Source organism: Tupaia chinensis, unplaced genomic scaffold (assembly GCF_000334495.1).
Source record: "Tupaia chinensis unplaced genomic scaffold, TupChi_1.0 Scaffold000037_20, whole genome shotgun sequence".
Taxonomy (NCBI): domain Eukaryota; kingdom Metazoa; phylum Chordata; class Mammalia; order Scandentia; family Tupaiidae; genus Tupaia; species Tupaia belangeri.
In genome coordinates, this window is record NW_006159479.1 from 2146638 (window position 1) to 2161770 (window position 15133).

The window sequence follows — 15133 nt, forward strand, 5'->3', positions numbered from 1 at the left end:
TACCCATGCCTTAAGTCAAAAAAACCTCTAAAAAATATGATTTACCATTGGTACCAAAAGCTGTCCGTTAGTATACAGAAGCTAGTAACACCTGACTAAAATCATCATTAAAGTGTACATAGAGAAGTACCCGGTGGTGTGCAAGGGCAACACAATTGGACCTGCATGGGAAAGGTCTAGGGTTCACACTCAGACCTCTCTGAGTACGTGAGGCACATGCACACACCTGTGGTCAGAGCCGACAGAGACTGGGAGTGCATCAGGGGGTGGAAGACCCTGTTGGAGGTGCCTGTCTCTCTCTTTATCTTCCTCTCTCATGTAAAATATACATAAAAATAAACTTCAAAAAATTTGAGGACAACTCAAAGATGAAAGAAACTGCCAAGGGATAGAATTTTAAAATGGGCTCAACGTATGAACATGTTCGGACTCTCTCTCCGCCAGTGATCTACATTGGTAAGGAGAGAAGCATGGCCTCAGTCTTCCCCCTCGGTCTCTCTCTAACAATCCAGGCAGGACCTCTCCTGCCCTGTATATCAGCTCACAGGCTAGCTCAGGTAGGGTCAGAAGTTGGATTTTCAAGGGTTCTTTTTAAAATTAAGGTGAAATGTATATAGCATAACATTTACTGTCATAACCATTTTTAAGTGTACAATTAAACAGTGTAGAATATATATTCACATTGTTGTGCAAGCAACATGTAGAACCTTTTCATCTTGCAAAACTGAAACTGTACCCTTTAGACAACACTCCCCCATCAATTCTCTTTTCAAAGATGCTTTCCTTTATGGAGTCTTAGGGAAGTTCTACTCTGTCTCGATGTGGTAATTGCACCATTGTGGCAGAGATTTTGTCCAGTATGGCTCTAGAATGTTGAAGGGATGCTCTGGAGTCAACGCAGCAGGGACAACTAAAGCAAAAGGTCCCCGAAGAGAACCAGCTCAGGGGCCAGGTTCCAGCTTGCATTACTGGCTTCTCTTTAACCAGAGATGTGGGAGTCCAGACAGCCTCTCTTAGTCTACTCCCGAGTCTCTGACCTTTCTCACAGTAGCACAGCCCCACCCACCCTGGGCCATCATTTTCCTGGTGCCTCTCTGGGTACTCACCATGAAAGTCCACATCTTCATTTGGTGGGTCAGAGTCAGCGACCCGAGGTCGTCTCTCTGTGTCCAGCTCTGCAATGATGGAATCAAAGAAGGCCATGGCCTCGGCCACATCAGCACTGAACTGTGCGTATTTCTTTGGGGCTGCTTTGTGCTAGAGGTGAAGAAGAGGAGAGAGGATTGCCTGAGCAGCCTCTGAGGGTCCTCACACAAATAAACCAGAGACACTGAAAAGGATTAAATGTTGCTACAATTAAATGCAAGTGGAATTACAAATTCATAGGGCTTCAAAGGTAAATTTGAATAAGTGCCCTGTGGAAGGGAAGTAGTTCGGGTCTGTAATTGCTGTAGGCCAGTGGATGTCTAACTATCCCAAGGAGGGAGTGGAAGGCAATACGATCTACTTTGTTGGTCATGGATTCATGAGCTGGCATCAGGCAAAATAATTAATCTTTCTTTGGCCCTGTCTCACTGATACCCACCCAATCAGGAGATTATATAGTTTCTTACGTAGGTGATGAGATAATCACAGTAACAAAAAAAGGACAAGACATATTGAACTGCTCTGTAAGTGGTGTCAGTTATTTATTTTATTTTTTTTGAGAGGTTTTCACTATAGGGCGCGTGCGCTCGCCAGACAGACAGAGAGAGACAGAGAGACAGAAAGCGAGAAATCACCCCCCAGGGGGGATGGTCACGCCGCAATCCCTTCTCCTCCATTCTCCTCTCGGGATCTTGGGCACGCTCGCACACACGCCCGGCGTGAGTTTTAAGCCACCGGGTCCGGGACGCGAACCGCGGTCGACTACGTGGGAGTCCAGCGACATAGCCATTACGCTAACTGCTGGTTCCCAATGTTGTCAGTTTTTAAAGTGGCTAATTTTGGGCTCAAGTTGTGGAAAAAAAGATGAAGAGAAATTAATATGATTGCTTGAAAAGTAGAAGAAATAAGAGAGTTTAAAAATGTGTTCGATGCCTGAGTTGAAGGCTCTGCCCTGACTCCCTCTTCATAATCTCAGATAGCATCATCTTCTTTAAAGCAGCCCACAGATGATCAGGGACTGATATCACAGAAGTTCAAGCACCATGGTGGGCTTTGATGGGGAATTCACAATTTTTAGACTAGACAGAGTTTTGCCATAGGGTGTATGCACTTGCCAGAAAGACAGAAAGCAAGAAATCACACACACCCCCAGGGAGGATGGCCATGCAGCAATCCCTTCTTCTCCATTCTCCTCTCAGGATTTTGGGCACACATGCACGTGCACCTGGTGTGAGTTTTACGCATCTAGGTACGGGACTTGAACCACAGCTGACTATATGGGAGTCCAGCAACATAAACATTACACCATCTGCTGGTCCCAAGAGTCAATATCTTAACTAATACAAAGATCTCTGTGGAATTTAGAAAATAAGAGAACTCAGGTAGAAAAAAGGGACAAATGTGTTCATGTGCCTTCTTTCCAAATGCAAAGTCCTTTTAGTTTATGTGGACATTTTGAAACTGGAGTAGTATTTTAAATTAATATGATTAAGTTACAGCCAGGTGGGTTTAGAAATAAAAGGATGGCATCCCTGTGCCCAAGGTTTCTGTGACATGTATATACTGTGTACTACTACAAAATAGTTTTAAGTGGAGAGTGCTCTCCCTCTTTTAAAAGAGCTTTATTAAAATGGTAAAGGACCACAATATACATCCGAATCTTTCCTCTTAAAAATGGAAGATTATCCATATGTGGTTATTCACCCCACCCCACCCCTTCAAAAAATGAAAGTGAAAAGGAGGAAGGAAGAAAAGTAGAAACCCCAATGACACAGAGAACCAGAGAGAGGCCATTTGCAGAAGAGAGGTTACCAAAAGCTTTTGTCAGAAAGCGGTTGAAGAGGTAATGATCCAATTGTTCTTGAGGTCCCAAACATCATGGGTTGGGGGAGCAGCTGCGAGAGGGACAGCCGACCTCAGGAAGTGAAGATGCCCCAGACAAGGCTACGCCAGGTGCATGAAAGGCTGGGAGTAGGACACTGCTCTGAAAAACCCGAGCAGCTCAGTCTTAAGTGTCTCCAGGAAGTAAACTGTGCCAGCAGCTCCTAGCACTTGAATTGGTTGCATCAGTTTGTTAAAGGGTTTAGAAGACAGGCAGCTCTGGTGTCTCAACTATTAAGGGTTAAGGAACCAATGAGCACCCTACCATTTGTTAGGGTACTGCAAATGCTGGCCTCTTAAAAATCTTCTAAATCTCCTTAGGTATAATCCTCTGAGGATAATATTTACTAATTAAAAAAAAAAATCACTAGCAAAGAAATCACTGCTGTAGCCACTGAACTTCTGTCACTCACCAGCAGTCTACTAGCCTTTCCGCTGCATACTTGTTTATTCTAAATATTCAAATATGTTATACACTTTCCAAACTTCAAGTTTTAGGATTCCAGCTTTGGGTCTCTCTGTATACCTTGTCCTTTCCATTATGCTTGGCAGCATTTGCCAGCCCAGGCTCACCTGGAAATGCTACTAATTGAGTTCCTTGGCCAAAACAGAAGAGCTCAGGTCCAGGTCCCATTTCTGGGGTTCCTGTTGGACTGCATTCAGTTCATTTCCATCATGAAACGTGTTACTGTTAGAAGAGTTTTCAGATCTGGGTGTGACTGGAGTGTGAGTCATTGAGGACACACCAGGGACATTGTTTGTCTGACACATACATGCCTCTGTGACCAAGTCTCATCACAAACAAGGACTTTCCTTCACTTGTCCAATCACCTGCATTAGTCCCGGCCTCCCACCCCTGGAAATCCTATATGGAATGAGGCGGGGGCATACATAAGTGTAACAAAATAAACAAATTGCTTCCATTGTTTACTTAGGCCTGTTTTTCTTTTCTGCAAATGAAAGCCCTTATTGTACTTTGACCCAGTCTGAGGGCCTACCCTGGGAGGCAGTCATGGTCTTCCTCATTGTTGTCAGGGTCACTCTGTAACAGTAGCACTCAACCCCACCTGAATAATAGACCCTCCTGGAGTGATTTTAAGGACTATTATGCCTGGTCTTTTCCAAAACTGGTGAATTCAGATAATCAAGTCATTCTTACAACAGTTGAACCAATGTGCTACAGGGGCCTGGATATTGGGGAGACAAGAAGGAGGATTAGGACTGTCCACTTCAATGTCTAGTTAAGTATGGTAAGCCTCGAATACCAATCCTTCTCCTGGCTTTGCAGAGCAGTTTGGAGTGTCTCCGTGATGTGACATGATCTAAGGGAACAACCTGCAGTCAGTGAAGAAAGGGACAAAAGCTCCTGGGCTGGGAGCCAGACTTCTTGTGTCCTGTGTCCTTCCTTTGCTTAGTACAGAGAGTTGTCAGCTTTTGCTGTTCTCAGCCAGCCTGGCTATGAGAGCACCCCACCCACCCTAGACTATCTCTGGGCAGGTAGAGCCTCTGCTCATACTCATGCAGTCTTGTTTCTTTCCTGTTTAATGTTTGGCACTCAGCTCTGTTAGACTTCATTCTGGTTAAATGCATCTGCTGTGCCTGTGTATTTAAATGGCTTGGGATTCTGATCCTGTCTTCTGTTGAAGGGTGACAGAACACCCTGATTTTTCAGAAATCCTACCAGTTTATGCCTGTTGACCCAGTATCATTATAAATAGTACCTCTTTTCACTCTCAGAACTGGCCAGGCCTGGCCTGCCAATATAGTGCATGGCCTCTCCAATTGCAGTGCTTGAAACCACAGGCCCACCCCAGGTTCAGATCCCTAGGTCAGCCTGAAAACATGAATGTGCATGGACACTGAAGATCCTGAAGAGCTAGAGGGCTTAAGAAAGGGAATAGCAACATGACAAAATTCTGTTGAGAGTTCTCCCTCTGTCTCTTATATATGCACATGCTCACACAGCCACAAAAAAAAAAAAAAAAGTGTCCCAAGTTGGAGGATTAATTACCTAGTTCTTCTACCCATAGTATGAGTGACACCATCACCCCATTTCTTCGTTTGCTACCATTGGCAATAACAGATGTTTTAGTATCAAGTTATTGTAGAATGCATAATATTTTCATAAATTCTTCATTTAAATCCATGTTTTTTGTATAAAAAATATTTTGAATAGGGTTTATTCATTTGAGTTTTTCTTTTATCTTTTCGCCTAAATCTTATCCACACTATCTCACCTAAAATTTCTATGTTTGGTTTATTTATTTATTTTTTTTTTTGGAGAGATTTTCACTGTAGGGCGCGTGCGCTCGCCAGACAGAGAGAGACATAGAGACAGAAAGCGAGAAATCACCCCCCAGGGGGGATGGTCACGCCGCAATCCCTTCTCCATTCTCCTCTCGGGATCTTGGGCACGCACGCATACGCGCCCGGCGTGAGTTTTAAGCCACCGGGTACAGGACACGAACCGCGGTCGACTACGTGGGAGTCCAGCGACATAGCCATTACGCTAACTGCTGGTTCCCTATGTTTGGTTTATTTTAGTGATCTAAAAAATAAAAGGCTCTTGTGAAGAAATTAAAATGCAAAATCCTCTAGATCTTTATGATTTTCTTCCAAATATTTCATGTTCACCTTGTCCAAACCTCATTCTTTTGCTTCTTTTTAGCTACTCTCTATTATTGACTCTTTCTAAAGCATTTAATTTAGTTTCCACAGTAGAAATTTTCTCACACTCATATTTCATTGTTTATCATATTTAATTAAATTACAGTATTATAAATGATAATATAATAGTAAGTCCAAAATTATAAACCAGTTTGAGAACAAATACCACTTAATTTTGTTAAGCACATAATTTAACTGTGAGAGTTGGCATTGGGGTTCAGAAGGCAATACCCTAAAATGAAGACCTCAGAAGCAGCTTCTCTCTGGCCTTCTCTTGTCCCACCTTCTCTCGCTCCTCATTCTTACACAAGGAAGGTTATAGAAACTAGAATTCCTCTCCCCCATGTTAGGTCACAGAAACTAGAAGCCCCTTTCACCAAAGCCAGCCATAAGGTCTAAATGTACTACTCTGCCTTTCTGTGCAAAAGCTACTATAAAGAAATTAAAAGCCTCATTCCAGAAGGATCCTGCTCCCTACCCAGGAGGAAGAAATATCAACTGAGAGACTAAGAAGACTCTGAACACACAGGGCTTGACTCTTTTTGTTCAATCACGTGTCTGCACAGAAGGCTGACCCCACTTCATCCAATCTAAGCCTAAAATTAAATGGCTTTTCCTGTATCTAGGTCTTTAAGTATAAGACCCCTATATCATATCAAATTTTGGTTAAATATTTTATTTGTTATGCTTTCCTCTTGTTAACCTGTCTTTTTTTCTTTTCTTTTCTTTTCTTTTTTTTTTTTAAAGGCATGTCAGCTGTAACCCTTATGATGAGTGAGAAAAGTCATCACCCTTTCTTCACCTACATTGGGATGTTCATAGGCACATCCTAGTTTAAAAACATGTTTTGTTATAAACATGTTAAAATACAATGAATCTCATATGCTTATCACCAGCTCCAGCAAAACCAACTCCCTACCATTCCTGTTTGCCTAACGCTCCTCCACTTTTTTCCTTAAAGCAAATTTAAAAAGATATAACTTTATTCATAAATACTTCAAAATGTTTTTCTAAGAGATAAGATTTTTAACAATATCATCCATAATATTATAATACTTATCAAAATTGATCATTTCTTAGTAATAAGTATCTAGTCTATGATCAACATTCTGATTCATTCAAAATATCTTGTGAAAGTCGATTTGTTCAAATCAGTATCCAAATAATATCCACACATTTTATTTTATTGGTATGTCTTTAAGTCTCTTTTAATGTTTTATGCAAGCCATTGAATTGTTTAAAAATCTGAGCCATTTGTTCTATAGTATTTCCCACATCCTAGATGCGGTTGATTCCTTCTTCTTGGTGTTAGTTAACATGTTCCTCTATCTCCCACATTCCCTATAATTGGGCATTAGATCTATGCGGGGCTGTCCTGTACAATTTTCTATGGTGATAGAAATGTTCCATCTCTGTACTGTTCAGTATGGGAGCCAGTAGCCACATGTTGCTTACTAAGAATTTGAAAAGTGGTTAGTATGACTGAGGAACTGAATTTTTAGGTCTTAAATTTAAATAGTCAAATGTGACTAGGGGCTACTGAAATGCAAAGTTCAGGTCTAGAGGCTGTATTAGACTTACGTTTAATTATAGTTTAAATAATAATTAATTAGCAGTGATAATTATATACAACACAGGAGGCATATAATGCAATTTTTTCTGATTTAAACAATATTAACATTTTATTTTTTTTTGTTATTGTTGCTGCTCATTCTTCTTGATGTTTTCTGAACTTCTTTGATTTGTGGTTTTAATGTGTGTCATTAATTTTTGAGAAATTCTAAACCATCATTGTCTCAAATATTTCTTTTTCCCCCTTCTCTCTTTTTCTTCATTTGGGTCCCCAATTATTCCAATTACACTTATGTCAAGACTATTTGGTGTATAAAACCCATAGTATTTTATTTGAATAGGAGAAATCATCAGTTTTTGCTCAGGATCTAGAGAGATGAAAAGAATATCACTCCCGGGGCCAGCAGATATTATAATGGTTAAGGTGCTGGACTCCCTTGTGGCCAATGTGGTTTGTGTCTTGGACCTACAGACTTGAAACTCAGCTGGGTGTGTGTGTGTGCGTGCCCAAAGTCCCGAGAGGAGAATGGAGAAGAGATTGTGATGTGGCCATCCCCACTGGGAGGTGATTTCTTGCTTTCTGTCCCTCCCTGTCTCTTGGGTGAGCGTACACATCCTATAGTCAAAATCTCTGTCTCTCAAAAAAAGAATACCTCCCATCCTTACAACGACAACAACAACAAAAAGATAAATTCTAAATTAATTTCTATTTTTGAAACCACCAAATTGCTGAGAACTAAGGGGATAAAAGCACCTGCAGAGACACTGTTTTAGATGCTCTGATTTTTTCACTGTTTTCTTTGTGTGTCAGTTTGGGTAAAAAAAATATTTTTTCACTCATCTTCAGTTTGCTGATATTTTCCTTGGCTGTATCTTGTCTACTAATGAGACCATCAGAGGTGTATCTCTGATACTACACGGATCATTTCTAATCTCTGCATTTGATCCTGTCATAGTTTCCACCTTCCTGTTGAAATTCTCCATCTAATCTTGCATGCTTTTTTTTTTTAATTAGGGCTTTTTAACATAGTAATCACAGCTTTTGTTTGAATTTTCTGCCTGATAGTTCTGATGTTGGATGTGTGTATCATATCTAAGTTTGGTCCTATTGGTTGCTTTGTTTCTTGGCACTGTGTTGGTTTTCCTTCTTTTTGCCTTCTTTTTTTATTTGATTCATATTTTTTTGTTGTTGTTGAAAGACAGACATTTTATGTGGGTGAGTAGAGGCTGAGGTTTTGTGCCTGGACATGATCTTTGCTTTGGCTAGGACTTTAATGTGGCTTTGAGTCGATCTAGATAGGACCATAGCTGGGATTGGGAGCCTGTTGTTGCTATGGTTACTCTCAGTGCATCATAGACTTTAAATTTCTCTAGAAATACCTGGTGTTTAAAGTGGAGGCCAATTTTCCAAATAGTCTCTCCTTCCCGTCTGCTGCATCTTTAGCATTAGGGCTTCCTTTACGCTGCTCTTGATAGAGGCTCTCTCCATGCCTCTGTCCCTCTTAGCAGCGCTCCATTGTCATATATCACTTGGTGCTTTTTAGCATGGTGGTGAGAGGCAGGAGGGCATTCATGGTTTTTCAGATTGGGCCCCAGGCTTAGGCTGGCACTGTGTCCCTGGGCAAGTGGCCTCTCATTGGCCCTGTCCTTCTCCTAGCTGTACTTTGGGGCCCAGCAGGCCTCAGGAATCCCTCTTGTCTTCCCTCCCGCAACTAAATGTTTTAGTCCAGAGAGAGATAAGAATGATCTGGGCAGGGTTCCATGACCCTGCCTCAGCAGCTGCTGTTCTCTTCCCTGGACTGCACCATATGGGGTACTTTCTCACGCCTCTCTAGCAGTCTTTTATGAGCACCCACTGAGGTTCCCAGAGAGTGAATATGAACTCCATCTGTATCTGCAGCCCTCAGGGACTCATTCTCTCCCCAGATCACACTCTGCCACTGCCAATTTTTTAATAGTATCTAAATAATGCCTTCTTACAGGGTCTGCCTATGTCTGTCCCCTGTCACTCCCTACAGGTGCCTCTCTCCCCTTAGAGTCTACGCTGCCGGTGGCCCAATTTTTTCATGGTAAAAAAAAAAAAAAAAAAAAAAAAAAAAAAAAAAAGATGTGAACTTGTCATTTATCTGTTTTTATTTTTATTGTTATTATAAGGGTAGGGTGACAATTCTTTGCAGCTCTCTACATCCTTAGCAGAAACTGATCATCCCTCCAATTCAAATTAGATATAATAGGTTTATTCATAACTTTTTAAACTTATATTGATATCTTTCTCACACAGAAAATCTCAGATCCAAATCACATTTTTAAAATTACTTATTGGGTTGTTGGGAAAATCATGATACATTTTTGCATAGAAAAATATGTCATGACTTTTCCAACCACCTAATACTTTATCATATTATGTGTAGTAGTTTCAAATGAACAACACCAACATTACCAGTAGTAAACCCATTGAACACAATTAGGGTGTGTGAGTGAGTATGTGTACATTGTTTTTGGCATGTATAACCAAAGCTCTGTTTTAAAGTATTTTGACATCATTCTTTTCTGTGTGATTATGCTGTTGACTTAGAATCAGGTTTATATGCTTCAGTTGATTTTCAAGTTCTAGAGATCACTTTCTTTTTCTTTATTATTTAATGCTTTAAAAGTATGTAACCATATGCATGGTTCCAAAGCCGAAACTATAATTAACATCCAAGGGAGGACTAAATTCTATGCCAGCCCCTTCTCTTTGTTTTCTCTATCCCTTCCTTAGTATTTTATCTTCCATTGTTTCTCTGTGAAAATATAAGCAAGCATGTATTTATATTTGTATTTACCCACTTTGTTTTTGTTTGTTTCTGTAGGTTTTTGCCATAGGACACATGTGCTCCCTGGAGACAGAGAGGAAGAAAGTGAGAAATCACCTCTGGGGGGGTGGCCACACTGCAATTCCTTCTCCTCTGGTCTCCTCTCATGAGTTTGGGTACACACATGTTCCCAGTGTGATTTTCAAGCCACCGGTCTAAGATTCAAACTGCAGTCAGTTATGTGGGATCCAGCACCTTACCACTATGCTAGCCCTAGTATTTACCCACATAAAAAAAAAAGAAAACAAAACAGAATCATAAAATACACAGCCGTGAAACCCACTTTCTTTACTCAATGCACCTTGAGAATTACTCCAGACCAGTAAGTGGAGATCCTCCTGGTTTCCTTTGGTAGCTGCCCAGCTCTCTATTGCATAAACACAACGCAGAAACAAATGAAAGTCCCCTATTGATGGACCTCTGGGTCTGTGCAATCTTTTGCTACTACAGTTAGTGCTGCAATGAGGAGCTTGTGCACATGTCATTTTGCATTTTTGCAGTACTATCCTAGTTTGGGATAGGTTTCCGTTGAAAAGTACTTAGCTCGTGGTGGGACTGCTGGCTTTAAAGAGAGAGAGGTTAAACATCAAGCCATCTGGCTAGTCAAGCAGGACTAGTTTAACAGAGCTTTATTCTTTTAGAAGGAACGCTTTCAAATGCGTCCAAATGGATCTTGTGATGATTTTTTTTTTTTTTTTTGGGAGGGGTAGGTTTTTGCTATAGGGCACATGTGCTCACCAGAAAGTCAGAGAGAGACAGAGAGACAGAAAGCGAGAAATCACCTCCCGGGGGGATGGCCACGCTGCAATCCCGTCTCCTCCATTCTCCTCTCGGGGTCTTGGGCATGCACGCACACATGCCCGGCATGAGTTTAAGCCACCAGGTCCAGGACTCGACCATGGTTAACTACATGAGAGTCCAGGGACATAGCCATTACACCATCTGCTGATCCCCCTTAAGATAACTTTCTAAGTACTGAGGCTAAGTTACAAGTCAAGGCTGGTCCTTTTCAGGTCCCGAATTGAACCCAGACAGGTTCTAATTTTTTCTGTTTTCCTACAGTTTCCATAGGTTTTCCTACTTACATTCGTTTGGTGATTCCTCTAGTTACATTGAGCTGCAGGGTTCAGGGCTCAGGCTAATATCACAGGAACATCTACAAAGAGGTAGCTGTACGAAACAGGACTGCCGTCAACACCCTTGGGGAAGACCCAAAATTGTCCTTCCTCTTTGAACTCACCACTTCAGGCAAACATGGATTACTTACTTCCTGTGCAATCTTGACATTTTTTAGCCCAGAACTTTTGAACTAGGTCTCTGGAAAAGCCAAATGTAATGCAGCTGCTTCCTGTTGCAGCCTGGCCTGGTCTGAGTTTCACAGAGTCTACGTTTCTTCACCACAGTCCTGTAACAGGCCCAGGAAGAAGGAACTTTCTCTGAGAGCATCTGTATCGCATTGCCTACGCCACTCCAGTTTGCCTTTCACATTTAACCTTCTGTGGACTTAGGGTTATCATTTTCCAAGCCGTCCCTCCCCCATTCCACCTCTGCACAGCAGGCCTGGGTCTTAGGTTACTTTGCCCAGATGGAATCCTTTGCAGGTTTCCAAACCAAACTCCATCGTACTTCTCACTTTCATTCCTGAGTCCCTGAGGGAAGTTTCTTGTATTTCTGCATTTTATATCAGCCATCCTGCCTGGCTCTACCTGCCGTCTGGGTACCTGGACTGTCCCCTGCTCCAATCCATTCATTTTCTTCTGGGTTCTGTCAGTATGATCACGTGCTGCTCAATGACAGGGATACGTTCTGAGAAATGCATCATTTGGCAATTTTGCCATTGTGCAAACATCATAGAAAGTAGTTCCACAAACTCAGATGCTATAGCCTCCTTCCTACCTAGTCTATACGACATAGCCCAGTACAAGCTTATAGACCTTTGTCATACAGGAGGTCTGTCATTGACTGAAACATCATGTGTGCATGACTGCATTTGTCTGTAAGAGATCTGAATTCTAGTAAATGAACTTCTGGTTGTAAACAGCAAGATTCTGTCACAGGATAGGGCAGGGGGACATTCTAACCCACCCAACACCAAGGAGACCACAAGCAAACATCTAACCCCTCTTACTTCTTTTTGACAATTCCCTCCCCCTCAGAGGTCAGCTCATGTGTCTGCCCTTCTCTGAATTTTTGCCTTTTGTAGAAAAAAGAACTGAGCATATTCATTTTCTGCCTTATTAACCCACGTGGTATTAACCCACACTAGACCTGTGATTTTGAACCCTTTCTCTGAGGTGGCTTTGGCAAATAACACTGACAAATATATGACCCCTGTTATGGTTTGGGTAATGATTTTCCCCTAGAAGTTTCATTGTTTTGGAGTTTTATATTAGGAAGTGAAGAGGTCTAGTGGGTGGTGATTGGGTCATGGTGATTGCTTTGTGAATAGATTAATAAAGATAGCACTTATGAATTAATAGAGACAACACTTATGAATAGATTAATGATGTCTTGAAAAAACTGGTAAGTTCTAGTTTTTGTGAGATGGGGTTCTCTAGAAAGTCAGTTGTTATAAAAGAGCTAACTAGTAGTAGCTAGTTCTCTCTGCATTCACCAGCCATCCTGTCAGCTTTCATTGGCCATGTTGTAGGCCAACCCAAAATCAGTCAGAACATGAGCCAATAAATCTCTATTTCTTTGTAAATCACTAAGTCTCAGGTATTTCTGTTAGCTATGCAATCACAGACTAAGATACCCACTTTGATTAGTGTTCACTACCAGCCACTGCATACATGAGATGAATCGTAGAATGTTCACAATTCCCTCCATTCTGGCTGTTATTCTACCTGTTTCTCTTCCAAAGAATCTCCACTCCTCACTGGTGTTGGAGTTGCTGCTTCAATCTATGGGGTACATTAAGGCAAACAGATGGCCTTTTGATCTATGAATGTGGAGCAAGCACCCATTTCAGTGCCTGACATGGATATAAATATTTGTTGAGTGAATGCATGTAAGCCATACAGATGTCATTACCTAATGTTTATATTTTCTAATTTTCTTGCTGCCAACTTAATTTAGACTTTTGGATTTAACTTGGCAATTTTTGAGAACTCTATGCTTTTGTTTCTATGGAGTACTGGGAATACTCTCTTAGGCTAATCAAATCTAAAAATCTGAATGTCAGTGTCGGTTATAAAATTTCCAGGATCAAATATAGAATGGGTCAAAACTGGAAATATTCTGTTACCCTTAGGTTATTCAACTTCGTGAAACTAAGTGTAAAACAGCTGATTTTAATCTACAAACAAGTTTTCAGGATAAACCTTAAAACTTTAACTAATGCATACTTCTTGCCTTCTGCTATCTGTGGGATGATACTCAGGACCATGTCAAAAGTGATATTTACTGGGACTGGCAGGTGACTGGTGGTTAAGAGTGCTGGACTCCCACATGGCTGACCGTGGTTCAAGTCCTGGACCTGGAGGCTTTCACACTTCCTCTCTCTTTCTCGCCCTCTCTCTCTATCACTCTGTCCCTCTCTGGTCAAATTAAAATTAATCAATACATAAAATTCAATAAAATAATTCTTTTAAAAAAAGTCTTATTTATCTTATTATTTTTCTGTTATAGTGCCTATATTCATATTCATAACTGAATGGTGCTTTGTAAAAAAAGAAATCAGAGTTTATGAAATAAGAACTGAAGATATAAAAAGCAAACAACTTGAAAAAAAAGAAAGCTATAGTTACTGAAATTTAAATACATACACACACATAGACAAATTTTCAAGAAATAAGCTAAATAGTAGATCTGCTAGGGTTGAAGAAAAGTCAATGAAGCAGAAAATAAAGCTGAGAAGATTGACACAAAGAGATTAAAGAAGAAGAAGGAGGAACTGCAGGTGACTAAACCTTGGTATCGTCTATCCCTGAACGCTAAAGTCGTTTCAGGAGTGGAGCTAGACATTTCTGTCTTTGCTAACAGATGTCGTAGACTCGCAGGATCTTCCTGATAGGTTAAGGCTTTTTCTCACCCAGCTTTATAATCTTAAAGTCTTACTTCTTATGCTAGTACCCGGTAACTCTTTGGTTTATATACATGTCATCTAAATGTTCACTTGACTTAAACAAAACAGAGTGAAAAAAAGGGGTCACATTTATCAAACTGACAGAATTGGATTAGTAGTATGGAGTACTGGGAATACCCTCTTGGGCTAATCAAACCTAAAACTCTGAATGTCAGTGTCGGTTATAAAATTTCCAGGATCAAATATAGAATGGGTCAAAATTGGAAATATTCTGTTACCCTTGGATTATTCAACTTCATGAATTAAATGTAAAACAGCTCATATTTGAAAGGTATGATAAAATAGTCGCATACAATAAATGAAATATCGCAATCTAATGAGAAGAAAGGATGGAGTTGCCAATAAATGGTATTGGAAAACTTTACTATTTGGGAAAATAACAAGTCAGATTCTCAGTTCCTACTATATATCAAAATAAATTGCTGAGAGACAAAAGGGATGAGTCTTTTAAAATGAAACCATAAAAAGGGGGGGAAATAGCAAAATGCACTTGACCTTGAGACGTGGAAGAACCATCTAAGCGTGAAAGCAATGCAAGATATAGCAAAGGCAAAATTGGATATATTTGACTACATTAAAATCAGTAGCCTTTGAAAACCAGAAAATGTCAAATAAATTAAGAGACATCATAACTCAAAGAAAATATTTTTAAAATAATTATTTATTTAGTTTTATTTATTTATTTAAATTTTGCCATAGGGCACATGTGCTCACCAGAGAGAGAGAGTGTCTGTGAAAGCAAGCCACCAAGTCCGGGACATGAACTGCAGTTGGCCATGCAGGAGTCCAGTGCCCCAACCAACATACCACCTGCTGGCCCCCCAAAAAATATTTTAACATATGTAACATATATTTTGGAGAGGATTTTGCTATAGGGCATGTGCGCTCACCAGACAGAGACAGAGAGACAGAAAGTGAGAAATCA

At 40.6% G+C, this 15133-nt stretch overlaps 1 protein-coding gene across 1 annotated transcript in view; it reads right to left on the reverse strand.

Annotated features, from left to right (window-relative positions):
- Positions 1-15133, reverse strand: part of CUNH13orf42 (chromosome unknown C13orf42 homolog) — a 34841-nt gene that overhangs the window by 4223 nt on the left and 15485 nt on the right. The window contains exon 2 of the mRNA XM_027772276.1: positions 1107-1257. Within this exon, the coding sequence (XP_027628077.1) occupies positions 1107-1257 (151 nt within the window). The remainder of the gene's footprint in view (positions 1-1106; positions 1258-15133) is intronic.